Source organism: Ruditapes philippinarum, unplaced genomic scaffold (genome assembly GCF_026571515.1).
Source record: "Ruditapes philippinarum isolate M1 unplaced genomic scaffold, ASM2657151v2 ctg645_1_1_1_1, whole genome shotgun sequence".
Lineage (NCBI taxonomy): Eukaryota > Metazoa > Mollusca > Bivalvia > Venerida > Veneridae > Ruditapes > Ruditapes philippinarum.
Window position 1 is genome coordinate 191601 of NW_026861731.1, and position 16292 is coordinate 207892.

The window sequence follows — 16292 nt, forward strand, 5'->3', positions numbered from 1 at the left end:
AGCAACCAGAATTTTCAACATAGGAAGAAAAGAAAAAGACGTGCATAATCTCAAGACTGCCATCTACCCATATGTAAAGTTTCATAAAAATATTTCCAGTACTTTTTGCGTTATCACTGGATCCAGTTTATGTGTAAAATTTGCCATATTTTCAGCCTATTTGTTGCCATAGCAACCAGAATTTTCAACATAGGAAGAAAAGAAAAAGACGTGCATAATCTCCATACTGCCATCTATCCATATACCAAGTTTCATAAAAATATTTTCATTACTTTTCAAGTTATCGCGGGATCCAGTTTTGCGGACGGACGGACTGACGGACTGACAGACGGACAGACGGACGGACGGACAGACGGACGGAGGGTAAACCTAAAGTCCCCTCCGGTAAACCGGTAGGGGACTAAAAAAAAACAATTTCAGGTGTTAATATATTGCAATATTTTCAATCAAATAATGAAATATACAATTTTGTGTATGTGTAATCTTTCATAAAATGTCAACATCTAAATTTATTTACAATTCTACTTTTAAGTTATTGAAAGACATGCTTTTTTTGATAATCTAAAACTACATATACTTACAACAATTGGTGACAAGATGATAAAATCTGCAACTTTTAAAAGTTAAAAAATGAATGAGAGACACAGCAACATCTGCAGATGTTTAAAATATAAGGCATGATGTATGAATTTATTTGATATTGTTAAACAAAAGAGGGTATTTTTAGATATCTAATTTTGCATAATTCTAACAAAAAAAAATTACCAGGTGAATTGCAAAATTAGAGTTAAATAAAATGATATCAATATGTTTAAATGTGAACTTGTTTTTATAAAAAAAAGGAACAAATCTTCCTTAATCTAGACTTTGTTATGGTCATAAAAAATTTGATATCTATTTCATTCTCTTAGCGTTAGAAATAGGTATATAAAAAAACCCTTAAAGTGAAGACAAAACATCCATTTTTGAACTTAAATGTCTTTTAAAACATCATTCTTGCATGTTTTGTTTAAAATTTATCAATAATTGGGTGAAAAAAAGATCCAAATTACAACCATTATCTATCAAAGAACAGTTAAAATGACTCAAAATACTAAACTCTATAAAATAAATAAAGTTACATTTCCTAGTTCAAATTAAGACATGTCCATTATATACAAGTCAAAGAAATATACCCACAAAAAATGATCAATTTATACACATTATTTAATGCATTTTTGAAACAAAACAAAAAACATAATCTGACCTGCAGAAATTTATGATGATAAAGTTGATGGATTTTATAGAAATGAATTGAAAAAAATATAATTAAGCAATGTTAAGTAGTTGAATATAATACCAAATTTATACATAGCAACAATGAAGAAATTTACAAAACTCTCGTAATTAGTGCAAATATGGTAAAAACTGTCTGTTGCTTTCTTTCTGCTAACATTTAACTTCTAAATTCAAAATTTCACCATTTTCGTGTTAAATGTTAAAGGCGTGGACGGTAACTTGCACTTTCCAGTACCGTCCATGAACAGGCTCAGTCAAACCGAGCCTGCAACATTATACAATTTTGCCGTGTTGGGCTGTCTCAAGCGATTCTGTTTTTCTCTATTTTAGTCTTTAATTGTTAATTTAAATTATTTTTCTTAGATAAAAACAAATGAAAAAGGAAATTTTTTCTTTATATAATTATATGCATTATGGAAACCAAATGGACATTGTTTTTTTCCTATCACTTATCACAATACTCTAAACAAAATCAACTGGAGATAAAAATTATTATATGTATGAAAATATCAACTCATACAGTGCTTGTAGAGATGACTTGCCCATAATACGAGTATTGTAAGGCTAGTCTGACCTTATTGTTAGTCCAGCCAAACCTTATTGTTAGGCCAGTCTGACCTTATTGTTAGTAAAATTTGATCTTATTGTTAGGCTAGTCTGTCCTTATTGTTAGGCCAGTCTGACCTTATTGTTAGTAAAATTTGATCTTATTGTTAGGCTAGTCTGACCTTATTGTAAGGCTAGTCTGACCTTATTGTTAGGCTAGTCTGACCTTATTATTAAGCCAGTGTGATCTTATTGTTAGTAAAATTTGATCTTATTGTAAGGCTAGTCTGACCTTATTGTTAGGTCAATTAGACCTTATTGATAGGCCAGTCTGACCTTATTGTTAGTCTAGTTTGACCTTATTATTAGGCTGTTCTAACCTTTTTTAACCCAGCTTGACCTTATTGTTAGGCCAGTTTGACCTTATTGTTAGGCCAGTTTGACCTATTTGTTAGGCCTGCCTGACTTTATGGTTAGTCAGGTTTTACTATTTTTGTTACGTCAGACTGATTAGACACAACCCTAGATAACTGCTCAATCTTACCATTTCAATAGTGAAATTTAAATCACTCAGACACATATTAAAATGATTCTCAAATTAAAACTAGGCAAAGTATATCATACATATTCAGCACAGTTGGGGTGAATTGCTAGAACAAATGAGCCACGTCATGACAAAACCAACATAATGGGTTTGCAACCAGCATGGATCCTGATCAGACTGCGCGGATGCGCAGGCTGGTCTGGATCCATGCTGGTCGCAAACTCATTATGTTGGTTTTGTCATGACGCTGCTAATTAATGATTAAGTAGTTTAGTTTACATCATTTTGACAACATCCTATGATAACTTACACAGTACTACTATACATTTATATTGTGTAAGTTAAGCACCATCAAGAAGAAATATTTTGTACACTTGATTTACAAATGTTTGTTAAAGCAAAATCTGATGAACACACAAGTACCTTAATTTGAAAAGAATCAAAATTTATGCAAAAAGCTCTGACAAAGTTCTGAAATTTTTATTTACATTATTCAAAAGCATATCAATCTACAGTGAAAAGTGGTGTCCATGTGTTTCCCATGTACGTGCATACACGGGCAAATATTGTTTCTAATTAATATCCTTGAGTGGGGATGAAGATGGAAAAATTTCACTTCTCAGAAAATGTTAAACATTTTAAGACAACTGAACTTTTATTATCCTGACTTTAAAAGGTGAGTAGTGTAATTAGAAACGGTAACTATAAGACATGTTTACAAATTGAACACCTTTCCAAATAAACAACATCAGACTTTAGTAAAGTTTACACAGAATAGCATGACCGACAAATAATAAAATTGCAAGGTTTGATCACTATGCTTAAAAGACATAAAAAGCTTTAGAGTGGTCATTCTAAAAACCAGAGAGGGTCTCGTGTAAAACTGATTCTGAGAATTTTACATCTGGATTATTTTCCGCCCAATATTTACTGTACATAATTTTTGACATATTGCAGCGCCATTCAAGAAAGTTTTCCTTAAAAAAAAACAAAAACGCACCATTTTACATTATCATCTTTTGCATACAGTAAAATATTGAGGACAAATGGTTAAAAAGTATAACCTTAAATTTGAGATCTTTTGGTTAAATAATTAGATACAAAACATAATCTCAGAATGTTTGCGCCAATTTTTTTTTGTTTGAAAACATCATAAAAAGAATAGTATATACATTGAATAGCAACCCTTACAGAAATTCAATTTATTCAAACCTTATGATAATTTAATTTTGGCATGACAAATTTTAATAAATCTTTCTCACTATTATTAATATAATAATAACATACCAATAATTTACATGTACCATACAAACAAAGTCAGTAACATCTATTTCATCCATATTAACCCAATAAATATTTTACACAGATTTGTCTATATTCAGGAAAAATGTCAAAATAAGCACTGATAGAAATGTAAACAGTGCTATGATCAGAGAGCATGGATGTGCCGGCTAATCTTGGTCTGCACTGGTTGCATGGGTAGATTCTGTATCCAAGATTAAGGTTAACCTTTACCCTGCTGAAGGCCAAAGTGATTAGTCTTTGCCACCAGTATAGAGCCAGGCCTGCTTGCACATTCGTGCAGTCTGACCAGGCTCTATACTGTTGGCTGGCCAACTTGAAATTCTCACCTTCATATCCCTTAAAATTGATTAAGGACTGTTCCAAAATCGAAATTGGAAAAGTCCATTTAAGAAATTCAGTAGGTTACGGGTAAGAATGCATTTGTACAATGTTCTTTTGATAAATCTTTCCTCTGAATCCTCCCTAATCAAAAATATCTATCTGTTGCCCCATGTGATGTCATTTCTTTATTCCATCATCATTTATAAATTGCTACATGTATATATAGTGTGTTGTTTTAGCCATTTCAATGCTAAACTAAAAGGCAACCCATCCTTGCCTATGTCACTAAGATAAGAGTAAGGTTAGCCTTCCAAATCCTGCAACCTTTTCTCACTATACTGTTGGCAGCTTGATGTTTATTATTATAATAATAAGTTATTATTAAAATCCCCCACATTAATTTATAATAGAAAACTCCATATTTAAAGTATATTATCATTGTGTATTCTACATTCATTTTTTTTAAAGGCTATTTTACTTCTTAAGAATGGTGGTTTTGCTTATAAAAAAATACACTGCCTTACACTGTCTACTTATAACCAGAATTTTCACATAATGTATCAGACTATTTTTAGAACCATCTCAACGACCAATTATATTGCAGACAGAACCTTCAACCAATCAAATTTTATATTATTTTCCAGTATGTTATAATCAGTTTCCATTCATCTGTACAAATTTGTGTTTTATGTTTTAATAATTGAACTTCTGATATAAAAACTGGTATCACTTGCAATAATTTTGGTGGGCGTGCAACCAGACTAAGCACAGTCTGTACACATAAAATCCACTTTCAGTAAACCAGTCTACTCATCATCACTTCCTGTTGCTGGTGGGGGGTTAGGCTGGTTCTCCAACAACTCCAGAATATGTGATACAGTCTGTGGGCGACCATCATCTCCTAACACACTCGGCTGTATTATTCCCTGTCTGAAAGATTTAAAGAAAAATAACTACAAAACTATTTATACAAGAAAAATTGCCTTACTTGTTACGGGAAAAGCCTCAATCAATAATTTGGCCCAATTTAATGAATTTCAAGATTAATTTTTTAGTAAAAAAGGTAAAGGCACACAAGAAATCTGTTAAATAAAAGTTTTCTTGCCAAGTTTTCTTACCCTAAATCATTTAAGAATGTCAGCATAAATGGTAATGGACATTTTTACAAGAAAATGCTTTGGAGAACAAGGGCATGGTTCAACCTCTTCAACTTCATGCATTAAAACTAATTCTTGCATAAATCTTCACATGACGGGGTATTCATTAACAGAGAAGAAAACATGCATAAATGGATTAAATCATGCAAGCATGACATTCCAGCATGTTTTTAAATATGTGAGACTTGGGTCATAATGTAACAGTTTCACTATCAAAATATAATTGTCAAATGAAATTGCACTATCCTATGAAAAGTCTGCCAAAAATCGATTTCTTAATATGAAAATGTAGAATTTCAAAAAATGAGACGTATATCTGAAAGCAAGAATAGCTTTAATGCATCTTTTTTCGTGAAAGCCTTTTTGAATTTTTGTGAAAATATAATTGAGCCGCGTCACTACAAAACCAACATAATGGGTTTGCGACCAGCATGGATACAGACCAGCCTGCGCATCAGGATCCATGCTGTTCGCTTACAAACCCTATAACAAGTAGAGAAACTGATAGAGAACAGCATGGATCCTGATCAGACTGCGCGGATGCCCAGGCTGGTCTGGATCCATGCTGGTCGCAAACCCATTATGTTGGTTTTGTCATGACACAGCTCATATTAAATTCAATCAATGTTTAAACAAACCTGTTCAGTTTGTCCATAGCTTCTACAAGTTTCATAGCTTCATATTCTTTTTGTTCATCTGTCATACCTTCCCAAGGTTTTGGCTTCTCCACCTCAAATCTACCAGTTACTGGATTTACACTGTTAGGGAAAAATAAAGAGGGTTAACTGAATGTATTTTATCAAAGCAGAAATTTTCTAAGTCTTTTTTTTTTATATAAAGCTTTACATAAAATTAAAGCTTTTTTTTTAAATTGAACTTTGTCAGGTAGAATATATCTGTCTTATATTCATCTAAATTTTTTTGACCTCTGGCTGCTAGTTATATAACAAATTTCTAAGTAACTTTAGTTTGTTACAAAAATCAATTTTTACCATTCCGCCATATTAGAATACTCTTCAGTTTCGGAGTCTTCAGAATCACTGGAGTAGTCTCCCTGACCTTGACTCTGGCCGCCACACATGAGACCTCTATTTGCCAACAAACCAGCACAGTTCCCGTAACCAGTGTACTTGATCATTCTATTTACTAAAATTTATACAATTAAAATATCTTAATATACCATTTAATGTGTTTATAGAAATATATCTTACAAATTATGTAACTGACTGTTATAATTATTACTTTACTACAAGTAAATGACAACTTCTACACATGAGTCAGAAGTCGAAGATCAAAGTTAAATTAAAAGGAGCGGTGGTATAGTGGTTCAAGTGTCTGCCTCTTAACCCAGATATCATGGGCCTCATTGTTTCGAAAAATCCCTTGAGCCCATCCAAAAATTGATTTTAAATACTAGTACTTGTTTTTATGTCATTTCAAAATGCACAATTTTAATGAGATTTCTAAGAGAATCCAATCGAAAAATGTCAAATTTTATCTTACAGATTATTTCAGTCAAAATGTTGGTGAATAATTAATAAAGGTAATATTTAGATATTAATTGTTCTTTAATCTCTTTTTTGTATTGTATATTAGACCCCTGAAAAAGTAATAATATTTAGAGCCATTTTAACAAATTAGCACACATACCACTTTCTTTGCACAAAACAAAAAGAAAATCTGCTGCAAGTTCCTTCACCTCTAAGATTGGTGACGTCAACAACTTACACAATCTGCAATCAATAATTACTGAATTCATTCTCTTTGTGCAGTGAAACAAAAATTGTTATTAAAGCAGCATGCCTCCAGAATCATAGTAATTTTTTATGAAAAGTTTGAAAATGTATTTAAAAGTGTTATATTTTGCAATGAACAAAGAAAGTAATTAACACATTGCAAACAGCATTAAAAATCCACATAAATTATCAAAAAGAGGCCAAAATATGCAAAAATAGCCCTTATTGTATTAGTCACGCAGTAGAAGTATTGTGATAAATACTGCAAAATCCATCACTAATTGCACATAATATGTCAATTATAACTTGAATCTGAATCTTTTTACTTTTCATAAAATCTTAGTACACTTTTCTCAAGTTTGATTAACTAAATTTTTTTTGGCTCATCTTTATGCATACATTAAAATCCCTTATACTTACAATATTCACTCTTTAATTTTAAGCTGAACAAGGTTTAAGATTTAGTCTCAAGAAGAAGAAATATAAAATTTTGAGAGTTGAAATATATTCTCACAACAATACCTGTTTCTGAGAGTGCTACCTTCCTCAGGTAAATGTTTCACTTCATCTTTCAATGGAGGCAGCACCTGTCAATATAAAATTAATACAAAATTGTAATAACTTTTTTTAATTTTAATAGTCAATATGATTACTTTGCTCGAGAGTTCATATAACATATACATAAAATGCAAATGAGCCACTTCACAGTTTATTGTATTTCTATCAAAATTAACAAAAACAAAATTTTTTTAGTTTTCATGAACACACATACATGATTGTTATAAATGCAATGTTAGATATGTGTTATTTCAGCATAAAATTGATCTTGTAAATAAAATTGCATTCAATATATCAAAAAGTCTCATTCTGTACTTATTCAGTCTTCTAATTCATTCACCATTCGAGCTATAGCTTCAAATAGGGTAGGGTACCATAGGTTAGGTAAGGTGAAATAAGTATGGTGAGTAAGTAAGTTAAGTAAGTAAGGTAAGTAGGTAAGGGAAGGTAAGTTAGTAAGACTTTATTTAATGAAGCAACACAGTTGGACAAGCCCAGTCTTCCTATGAGCCTCAACAATGTACAACACAATTTATAAAACATATAAATACAAACCTTCATTCTACAGAATTTTCTGATGGATCTGTTAGCTCTACACGTCTCACACAAACAATGCAAGATCGGTGTAAGACTCTCTTTTAATGACTTTGGAGGCTGAAAATATACAAATTTAGAAACATTACAGCCTTGTTGCTGTTTTGACATTCTAGTTTCTGTCTTAATAATGTATTATTTTTGCTTCTGATTAAAATTCAACTATTTTTATGGACTTTTGTTTCATGGGCATGTCAGAATAAAGAGTTAAATTCCTAATACAGTATCAGTTGATATAGCATTTGAAATAGTTCTTTATCACTCATAGTTATCAACTTCCAGAATATTTTACTTGACATCAGAATTCTAAACAATACAGTACGAAAAATGTTTCTAAACAATACAGTATGAAAAATGTTTAACATTTTACACTATACAGCTGCTTATATATTAATATAATAATAAATATTTTAAAGACTGAAGTATAAAGTTTTTACCCTATCTAGTCGCTCATACAAGAAGTTAAGGAGTATCACGACAGCTTCCATATTCTTGCCGTCATATTCCACCTCTTTATTCTCAATACCAGTCAGATCAACCTCTGCCATGGGAGCTAGAAGTTCCTCATAACAATCTCTCGGCATGTTGATTAATAAATTCACTGTGTGACTGAAAGAATTAATCAACAAAGTTTTAATATTGGTGACAGCCCAAATTATCAAGATTTAAATATTGATTAATAAACTCCCTGGTTGACTATGGATATTATTTAAGCTTTTATATAGATTAATAAATTCACTAATAGGGCTAAGAATGATTAAGTTTTTACAAGTATGTCAAAGGGTGTCTTGCAAGTTCGGAATTACTGCTTGTATAATAAAAATTCCAAAAGTTTTTCATGGAAATAGCACTGTTTTTGCATAACATTGGAAGCATGTTCGCGCATGTTTCATTTGAAAAAAAAAATATATCAAATTCAATATAATCTATAACAATTATTATCCCTAACAATCTTGAATTACAAAACAAGCAAGAAAACAAACTAAGCAAGGTTAACTAATGTACCTTATTATTTCTTCCCTTTTATCTTTAGATGCTGTTTTACACATGAGAAGATCTCTGAGTACACAAACCAGTCTCATCATATGTGCTTCTTCCTCCTGAATGAAAACAACCCTATGATTGGTCAAAATTATATCACAAAGTCAAATTCAGCCAATCAGAAGCTATGGTTTATGACTGGTTCCAAATCTTTGATTTTTGTTATAAAACTGCAACAATTCTTAAAAGAGATCTTATTTTGTTTGATGATAACAATACAAGAATATTAAATATAGTTGGTTTAAATACCAGGAGTGACATTGTATAAAATAATAAAGGGTCATTAAAAGAGTATTTTGATCTCGTACTTTTCAAGGACTCTACTGAATACTGTGCATGTAATCCTGGCCCGAGCAAAATGAAACCCCCAAGTCAAATAAAAGTTCCAGATCAGGATACTTGTTCTAACAACCCTATAATTCAAATCACTTACTATCCAATGACACATAATTGATAAAATATAATTGGGTTTGCGACCAGCATGGATCCAGACCAGCCTGCGCATCTGCCCAGTCTGATCAGGATCCATGCTGTTCGCTATCAGTTTCTCTATTTGTTATAGGGTTTGTAAGTGAACAGCATGGATCCTGATCAGACTGCATGGATGCGCAGCCTGGTCTGGATTCATGCTGGTCACAAACCCATTATGTTGGTTTTGTCATGACGCGGCTCATATTTTACCTCGTCTAAGTTATTTCTGTCCACAGTCACTGTCAGATTAAATAGAATTTTGAGAATTTCCGAGCACAAATCTACTTCCTGGTCAGTGAGGCCGTTGTCACGTGCCTCAGCATCTCTCAGTATTAGATCTATGACCTCAATCAGGTAAGTGAACCCGTGCAATTCGAAACGTATCTTTGGCCTGAAAAAGATCATTTGCAATATTAATCAAAAACTTGCTTAGATATTTAAAACATAACTTTTGAAATAATGATAACAGATACAATGCATAGGTCATGTGACCTCTTTCTGACATTGCAGGTGGAAAGAGACTCCTAGCCACAATAGTATAATGTCAGATATACCCAGGCTCCTGTTTAGAAACCACTGTACTTTTAAGTTTTGATGCCCCAAATGAAAATAATGAAATATCATTTTAAAAAAACAAAAAAAAGCATCAACTTTCACTCACTCAAATTAACACTAAATTAAATTAAATGCTCAAATCTGATATTAGAAAATACCGATGAATTTCATACCTTTCAATAAATTTCAGTGATTATAATATTTTACTCAAGGAGCATAGTATATCTTTAAACACACAATAACAAAAAAACTTACCTGGTATCTGCACAAAGTGCTGTCAGAAGAAACAACAGTCTCATGTCATAGAACTAAAATAAAAGAAAACAAGTTTCTAAAATACCATCTTTAGTTTTAAAGCTAAGTTACTTGATCACAGTACAGTCTACACTTTGTGACAACTTTTGTGAAAAGCAGTTAAATTTTCCTTACAAAAATGTATCTATTCAAAAAAGGTAACCTCCAGTCATTCTGGAAACCTGTCATGATACAGCCTGAAAAAGTAGTGATGCCAAAATTTTGCATTCAATATGATGTAGGCCTGAAAAACATTATGTTTGTGATGGTCATATCTACTTTTATTTCAGAAATTGAAAATTGTCTTATTATATATGAAACTGTTTTCATTCCCTTTCTGTTTTACATCTGACAAACAAACACTGTGAATGTCATTGAGCAACCCTCTAGGTTTACTGATAGATTAATTCCATGTGTGCTTGTTTGTGCATTAAAATTAAGCAACAGCAGGTTAAGCCCCTTACTAGATAACATACCTTGATATCAAATTTAAGATCGGGGTCCTTGTATGTCTTCAATCTTTGTACAATACCTTCAACACACCCATTTTTACTGAAAATATATGTACAAATTTGAGCGGTTTATTTGCATGTATGTGCTTTTGGTGAACTGAGGTATATAAAGCTTGTCATTAACTGATGTTGTTCATTTTTAGACAATACTCCTAATAATTGTTATTAAAGCCATTTTTTCTGTTACTTCCTCAATATAATTGCTTGATTTATAAAAAGAATGTTTCACTTGATTGTACATTCAAACAAGCATCAAAATACATGTAAATGCAACAGTTACTAGTTTACTGACTTTTTTGATATCATTATCTTTTTCTTAACAAAAAAAATTTCAAATGTAATAAAAAAAAAATTTTTTTTTTCTTCATTATTTGAAATTCTTTTTTTCTCTCTGTCTTAAGAAACAATATATTTTAACACATAAGACAACTGATTGTTAAACTGCATAGAATGTTTATAAAATCAAACCTGCATGCTGCCTGGGCCTGTGCACTGTTGAATATGAGGTTACATAAACATTTCTGAGCTTCTATTGTAACTGAAATTAAAAAAAAAACTATCATGTTACAATACAATCAACTTTATTATCATTTTTAATTTTTATTAAACAGGATTTATGTCACGCTGATATTGTAATGGTAATATGGAAATTCTTCAGTTTAACAGTTGCGGCTGCCAGTAAACAGTGCTGGTACATTAATTACTGAACCAGCAACATTACTTCAAGTACTGTTCTTAGCTTCATCAACTAGCTAGATAACTTCCTTGTATGTAAGTATCAAAAGTCCCTTGTAGGAATCAAATATACAGTGGTGATTGTTAGTCTGTTACTCTAACCATTCAGCCAAAGAGGCCCCAAAGAATCAACTTTATATCTGAGCAAAAAATCACCTTTTAACATCCTTTATTCTACACTGGGTGGAATATTATAACCAACGAAACAAGACTGATATGGTGTTGTTATAGAATTTACAGTACCGGTACTATAATGATATTCAATACAATCAGTTTTTAGATTCTAGGTTGATTAAGGTAAAACATACCGGACTGCATATCGGGGGTTGACCACAAAACAGCAGGAACTTATATGAAATAAAAAAGGACATATAACAGTTTTGTGGTCAACCCTCGATATGTGCTTCTGACTATAACTAATTTGCATACTTTTTCACTAAAATATCAGCATCAATTTCAGATGACATGTCATATTATACTGTGCTCCTCTTAGTTCATGGTACTTAACGCTTTGAAACCAGAAAGAAAACAACTAATGAAACTTATGGTACAAAAATTGTCATAAGCTATAACATATAGGTATTTTCTGCTGTATGGCACAAGAAAACAACAATATATTCAGTCAAAGTCAATTTTAATGGACCGAATGTAGACCATATGTCGACCATTTTGAAAACTGTATGTCATCATTTAAATCGCGGTAATGGTGTTACATTTCAGTTTTTTCATGTTTCTATTAAGATTTTTACATGTTATTTTGCTTGATTTTAAATATTAAAATCATCCTTACATTGTAACTCAGAATTTATTTCTTCAACAATCAATAACATTTAGAAAATGATGATTGTTTCAGACATATGCACAAATTTAATGGACTATTATTGCTTTTTGCAGAAATTTGTAAAATGTTGTTCTGTTTTACGTAAAAATCTAGAGATTTAAAATATTTTGCACAAAAACTTTGTTGTATAGGTGTATGAATAAAATATGTCAATTCTGACCAATTTTAACACTGGTCACATGAAAATATGCCATTACCGTGAAATAAGTGATGACGCGGAATTAGTGATGTTGAGTATATATAGAATCTATTCTATATTTTATATGAAAAATAATTAGAAATCCCCATGTATTGTTCTCAAAGTTTCAAATAGTTTAATTTAGACTTAGAACTGTCTTTGATTCAATGGAAAGTGTATCTATAACATATTGATATCAGATGACAAATATTGATGATACATCAATATTTCAATAATTAGTTTCTTGCCTATAATTCACAGTAAACCTGTTTAAATGATTTCAGTAAAATACATGTTTTGTTCATATAATTATGAAGGTAAGTTTCCATATTGCATAGATTTTTTTTACACTTGAATCTTTTGTCATCACTGCCATGAAATATGTCCATTTAATTTACATAACAACATCATAGTTTTAGACATGTAGTTCAGGCTTCCACATGTTTTATGTGAATTTACATAATCTCTAGACATTTCATTAATAAGTAAAATAATATTGATTTTTTTCAAATCTCTGTATTGGTTATTGATCGGCAGAAAAATACTTACAATACATCAATACCGTTTCAATGACAGCTCTAGCTTAGTTATTTCATTAATTATATTTATCACCTGAAGCTAGGTCAACTCTTTCCATAATTGTCAGAGGTAAAAAAAAACACATAAAAGAAGCTAGAGGTGGTTTTTTGACATGGCAGGACTGAAAATAATTTTTCGAGATTTAAATGTTTCATTAATTTTTTGACGTAGGTCTAAATCAATGACTTGTGTGCAAAATTTCTGATCATTCACTCACTCTGCTTTTCCAAAATAGTTATTTTTACTGAGAAAAAAAGATCAAAAATTGAAAAGCATTGCAACGCTTTTCGCACAAGTAGGACTAAGAATAACACAGAAATATGATCTTCAATTTATTTTTAAACATATTTTTTAATTATCCTTTGCATATCTGTCTTTTGAAAATGCCCAAGCTGATCTATGTAAGAAATTAAAATTTAGTGTTTATGCTTTTGGACCTCAGTGGAGTTCCTTTAATATTTCATCAAACAACAATATTTGTAAATAAATTTTATAATATTCAAAACTTTCAGAAAAAAAAAACATCAAAAAACAACATCATCAAAAAGCGTCTAAATATTTTGTAACATACCGTCTGCATCACCAAGTTGTATTGTGATTCCATTCTCTGCCTCCCCCTGTTTAGCATAGTGTTCCAGTCCAGCTAACCTCATAAAATGGACCAGTCCATTATCAGTGATCATAGAACCCAGTCTATTTTTCTCTCTGCTAAACAATCTCAATGTTTGTAAACATAAACAGTAAAATTTGGACGAAGCTTTCTGTGACAGGCGAGCAAATAAACTCTCTGTAACTTTCTGAAATAAGTATATAAAGGTATCTCATAATTTTAACATGAAGAAGAATTAAGATAAACCAAAGTGGTTTTAATTAAAAGGAAAAACACTTTTATTTGATATAGGGTAACTAATAAAATTATAATAAGTTAAACAACTAAAATTTAACTGTAACAAAATTCTTGCTTGATACTTCAAGTATTTGAAACAATTTCAATAATATTTAACTTGAATAGGAAGGTGATTCTTGGCCATTATTATCAATGGATATGCGCTGAACATAGGCAAGAACATATAAATCAGACTATTTCTGAATGTTATACTTTTTAATATTATCTAGGAATATACCCCCTGTTACATATATTAAGATAATCCTCGGGAATTTGAAATATATCATGACAACAAAAGCCCCCAAAAGATTAGACAAAAATGCATAGTAACAAGACATTTTGATTTTGGAAAAACAAAATTCTTTTATATTAAGTTATGAAAGTATAAAAAAACTACACCATGTGACTCGATGTTCTTGTTGCTTATTCTTCGTTTTTTAAAGTTTTCCATCATGCATTGCAACTAAACTGTTACATCTTGTAGATTTTGATTTGATTTTTTTAGACTGGGCTGTCAAGGATTGCCTACGAAAGTGCAAGCACTTATTTCCAGTAGGGTCCTCACCTCAGCAGACACTAGAGACAGCTATGAGATACAAGGGAATCCAGGAACCAGTCCATAGCTCTTATTGAATAGATCCCTTTGTTCTTTTACCTGCCCTGTGAGTGTAAGGCACTGATACATGCAAGGATTACTTGGGTTTCGTACCAGTATACATGTACCTCTAGGTAGGTTGAAAACACTACAAGTGTTTCTGAAAAATCCCAAGGGTGTTACCCAGGATCGAACCCGGAACCTCGGGAGTGACAGTCAGTGGTTTAACCAACTGACTGAACTGAGGTATCGCGCCACCCAGTTTTTTAAAATAATCATGAAATGACCCTGAGACCATCATGTACATTTTAGAAACATGACATACTGTTCATCTTGAAATGAAGAGTACTTCGACAATGGCTGCGGAAAATAAACAACAGAGACTTGTCATAGAGTAATTAAATTTTGCTTTTACAAGAAAAGTAGAAACTTTAGACAAAAATCCTGAAAAATCTCGAGGGTGACTTTTTTTAGTTTACAAAAAAGTTTTATTTTTCATTCAATGTCGTTTTCTTAATTCATACCAGGCAAAAGTTCATTTCCATTTTTAATGGCACAGACTGTCACAGATATAGTTTTCCTATGTATGTGTTAAAGAAATGACTCACCTCTTTGACATCATCTGTAACATCGCTGAATGTGAATATTTGTGCATTCTGTAAAGATGGGAAATAAACAAGAAATCAAATTATACATACATAACTTAAGTTGAAGCTTTTTTTCATTAATAATGTTCTATTTACATAATTATTTAATGCCAGCAATGACCTGCACCTGCATACAATACTCAAAAGTGTGTGATATTCGAGTATCTAATAGATACATTAGGATACATACAGGTATTGATAGATATTCAAAATTCCTTTTAAATGAAGCATTTTAAATAAAATAATATATTGTTTCAAACTGAATCTACGTCAATTTATCTGAGATGAAACTCTACATAATATTGCCATTAAAACCAACTTGCATTTATGACTAACTCATCACATATGTTGCAGGTGACAATATTATAGAATTTAAAGATGAAATTCAAGGCATCCTACTTCATAGATTTTAAATATAGTGCATAGTCAAAGTATGGACAACTGGCCAAATGAAGTAAAAATATAACTCTTTTTCCAAATCAGCTATATTGACAGATCCTCAAATATCACATAAATTCTCTCAGTCCTTCCAACAGACACATTGCAGTGTTATGTGAGCCTACCTTCTGAGTCCAGTCACCCAGTAACTGAATTATTTCTTCCTCAGTTCCATTCCTAATCTTCTGAACAGTTGTTGCATCCATTCTTACACACAAGTTCTGTATCTTGTTTAACTCATATCTAAAACAGGGTAAATAATATGCAATTCACTTCACTTTCATCGATTTTGACAGTTCTCGGCAAAATTATAATTAGGGTTTACTTTACCCTTACATAGTTGAAAATAAGGTCGCTCAGACGAATGACACATTTTTATTTTAAAATATATAACTGCCATACGGGAGGGAAAAGACGGTTTTATCCTTGATATTATATAATTGTTAAACACTTTGTGCAAGACAAAACATTACTTTATGAC

At 31.4% G+C, this 16292-nt stretch overlaps 1 protein-coding gene across 2 annotated transcripts; it reads right to left on the reverse strand.

The window, feature by feature from the left end:
• Nucleotides 1-1696: 1696 nt before the first annotated feature.
• Nucleotides 1697-16160, reverse strand: LOC132716631 (synembryn-A-like). Of its 2 annotated transcripts, XR_009623840.1 has the most exons (16): nucleotides 15937-16160; nucleotides 15335-15382; nucleotides 13817-14042; nucleotides 11381-11450; nucleotides 10877-10952; nucleotides 10362-10414; nucleotides 9762-9942; nucleotides 9045-9139; nucleotides 8477-8648; nucleotides 8001-8099; nucleotides 7410-7474; nucleotides 6802-6884; nucleotides 6144-6297; nucleotides 5790-5909; nucleotides 2029-4924; nucleotides 1727-1874 (listed from the first exon to the last, which is right to left on the reverse strand). XR_009623840.1 is itself a non-coding variant. In XM_060699939.1 (15 exons), the coding sequence occupies exons 1-15, from the start codon at nucleotides 16015-16017 to the stop codon at nucleotides 4801-4803; spliced, it is 1647 nt and encodes a 548-aa protein (XP_060555922.1). In that variant the 5' UTR covers nucleotides 16018-16160; the 3' UTR covers nucleotides 1697-4800. The 2 variants fall into 2 exon arrangements, 1 of the variants encoding a protein (XP_060555922.1); XM_060699939.1 differs by having other exon boundaries at nucleotides 1697-4924.
• Between the last annotated feature and the right edge of the window lie 132 nt (nucleotides 16161-16292).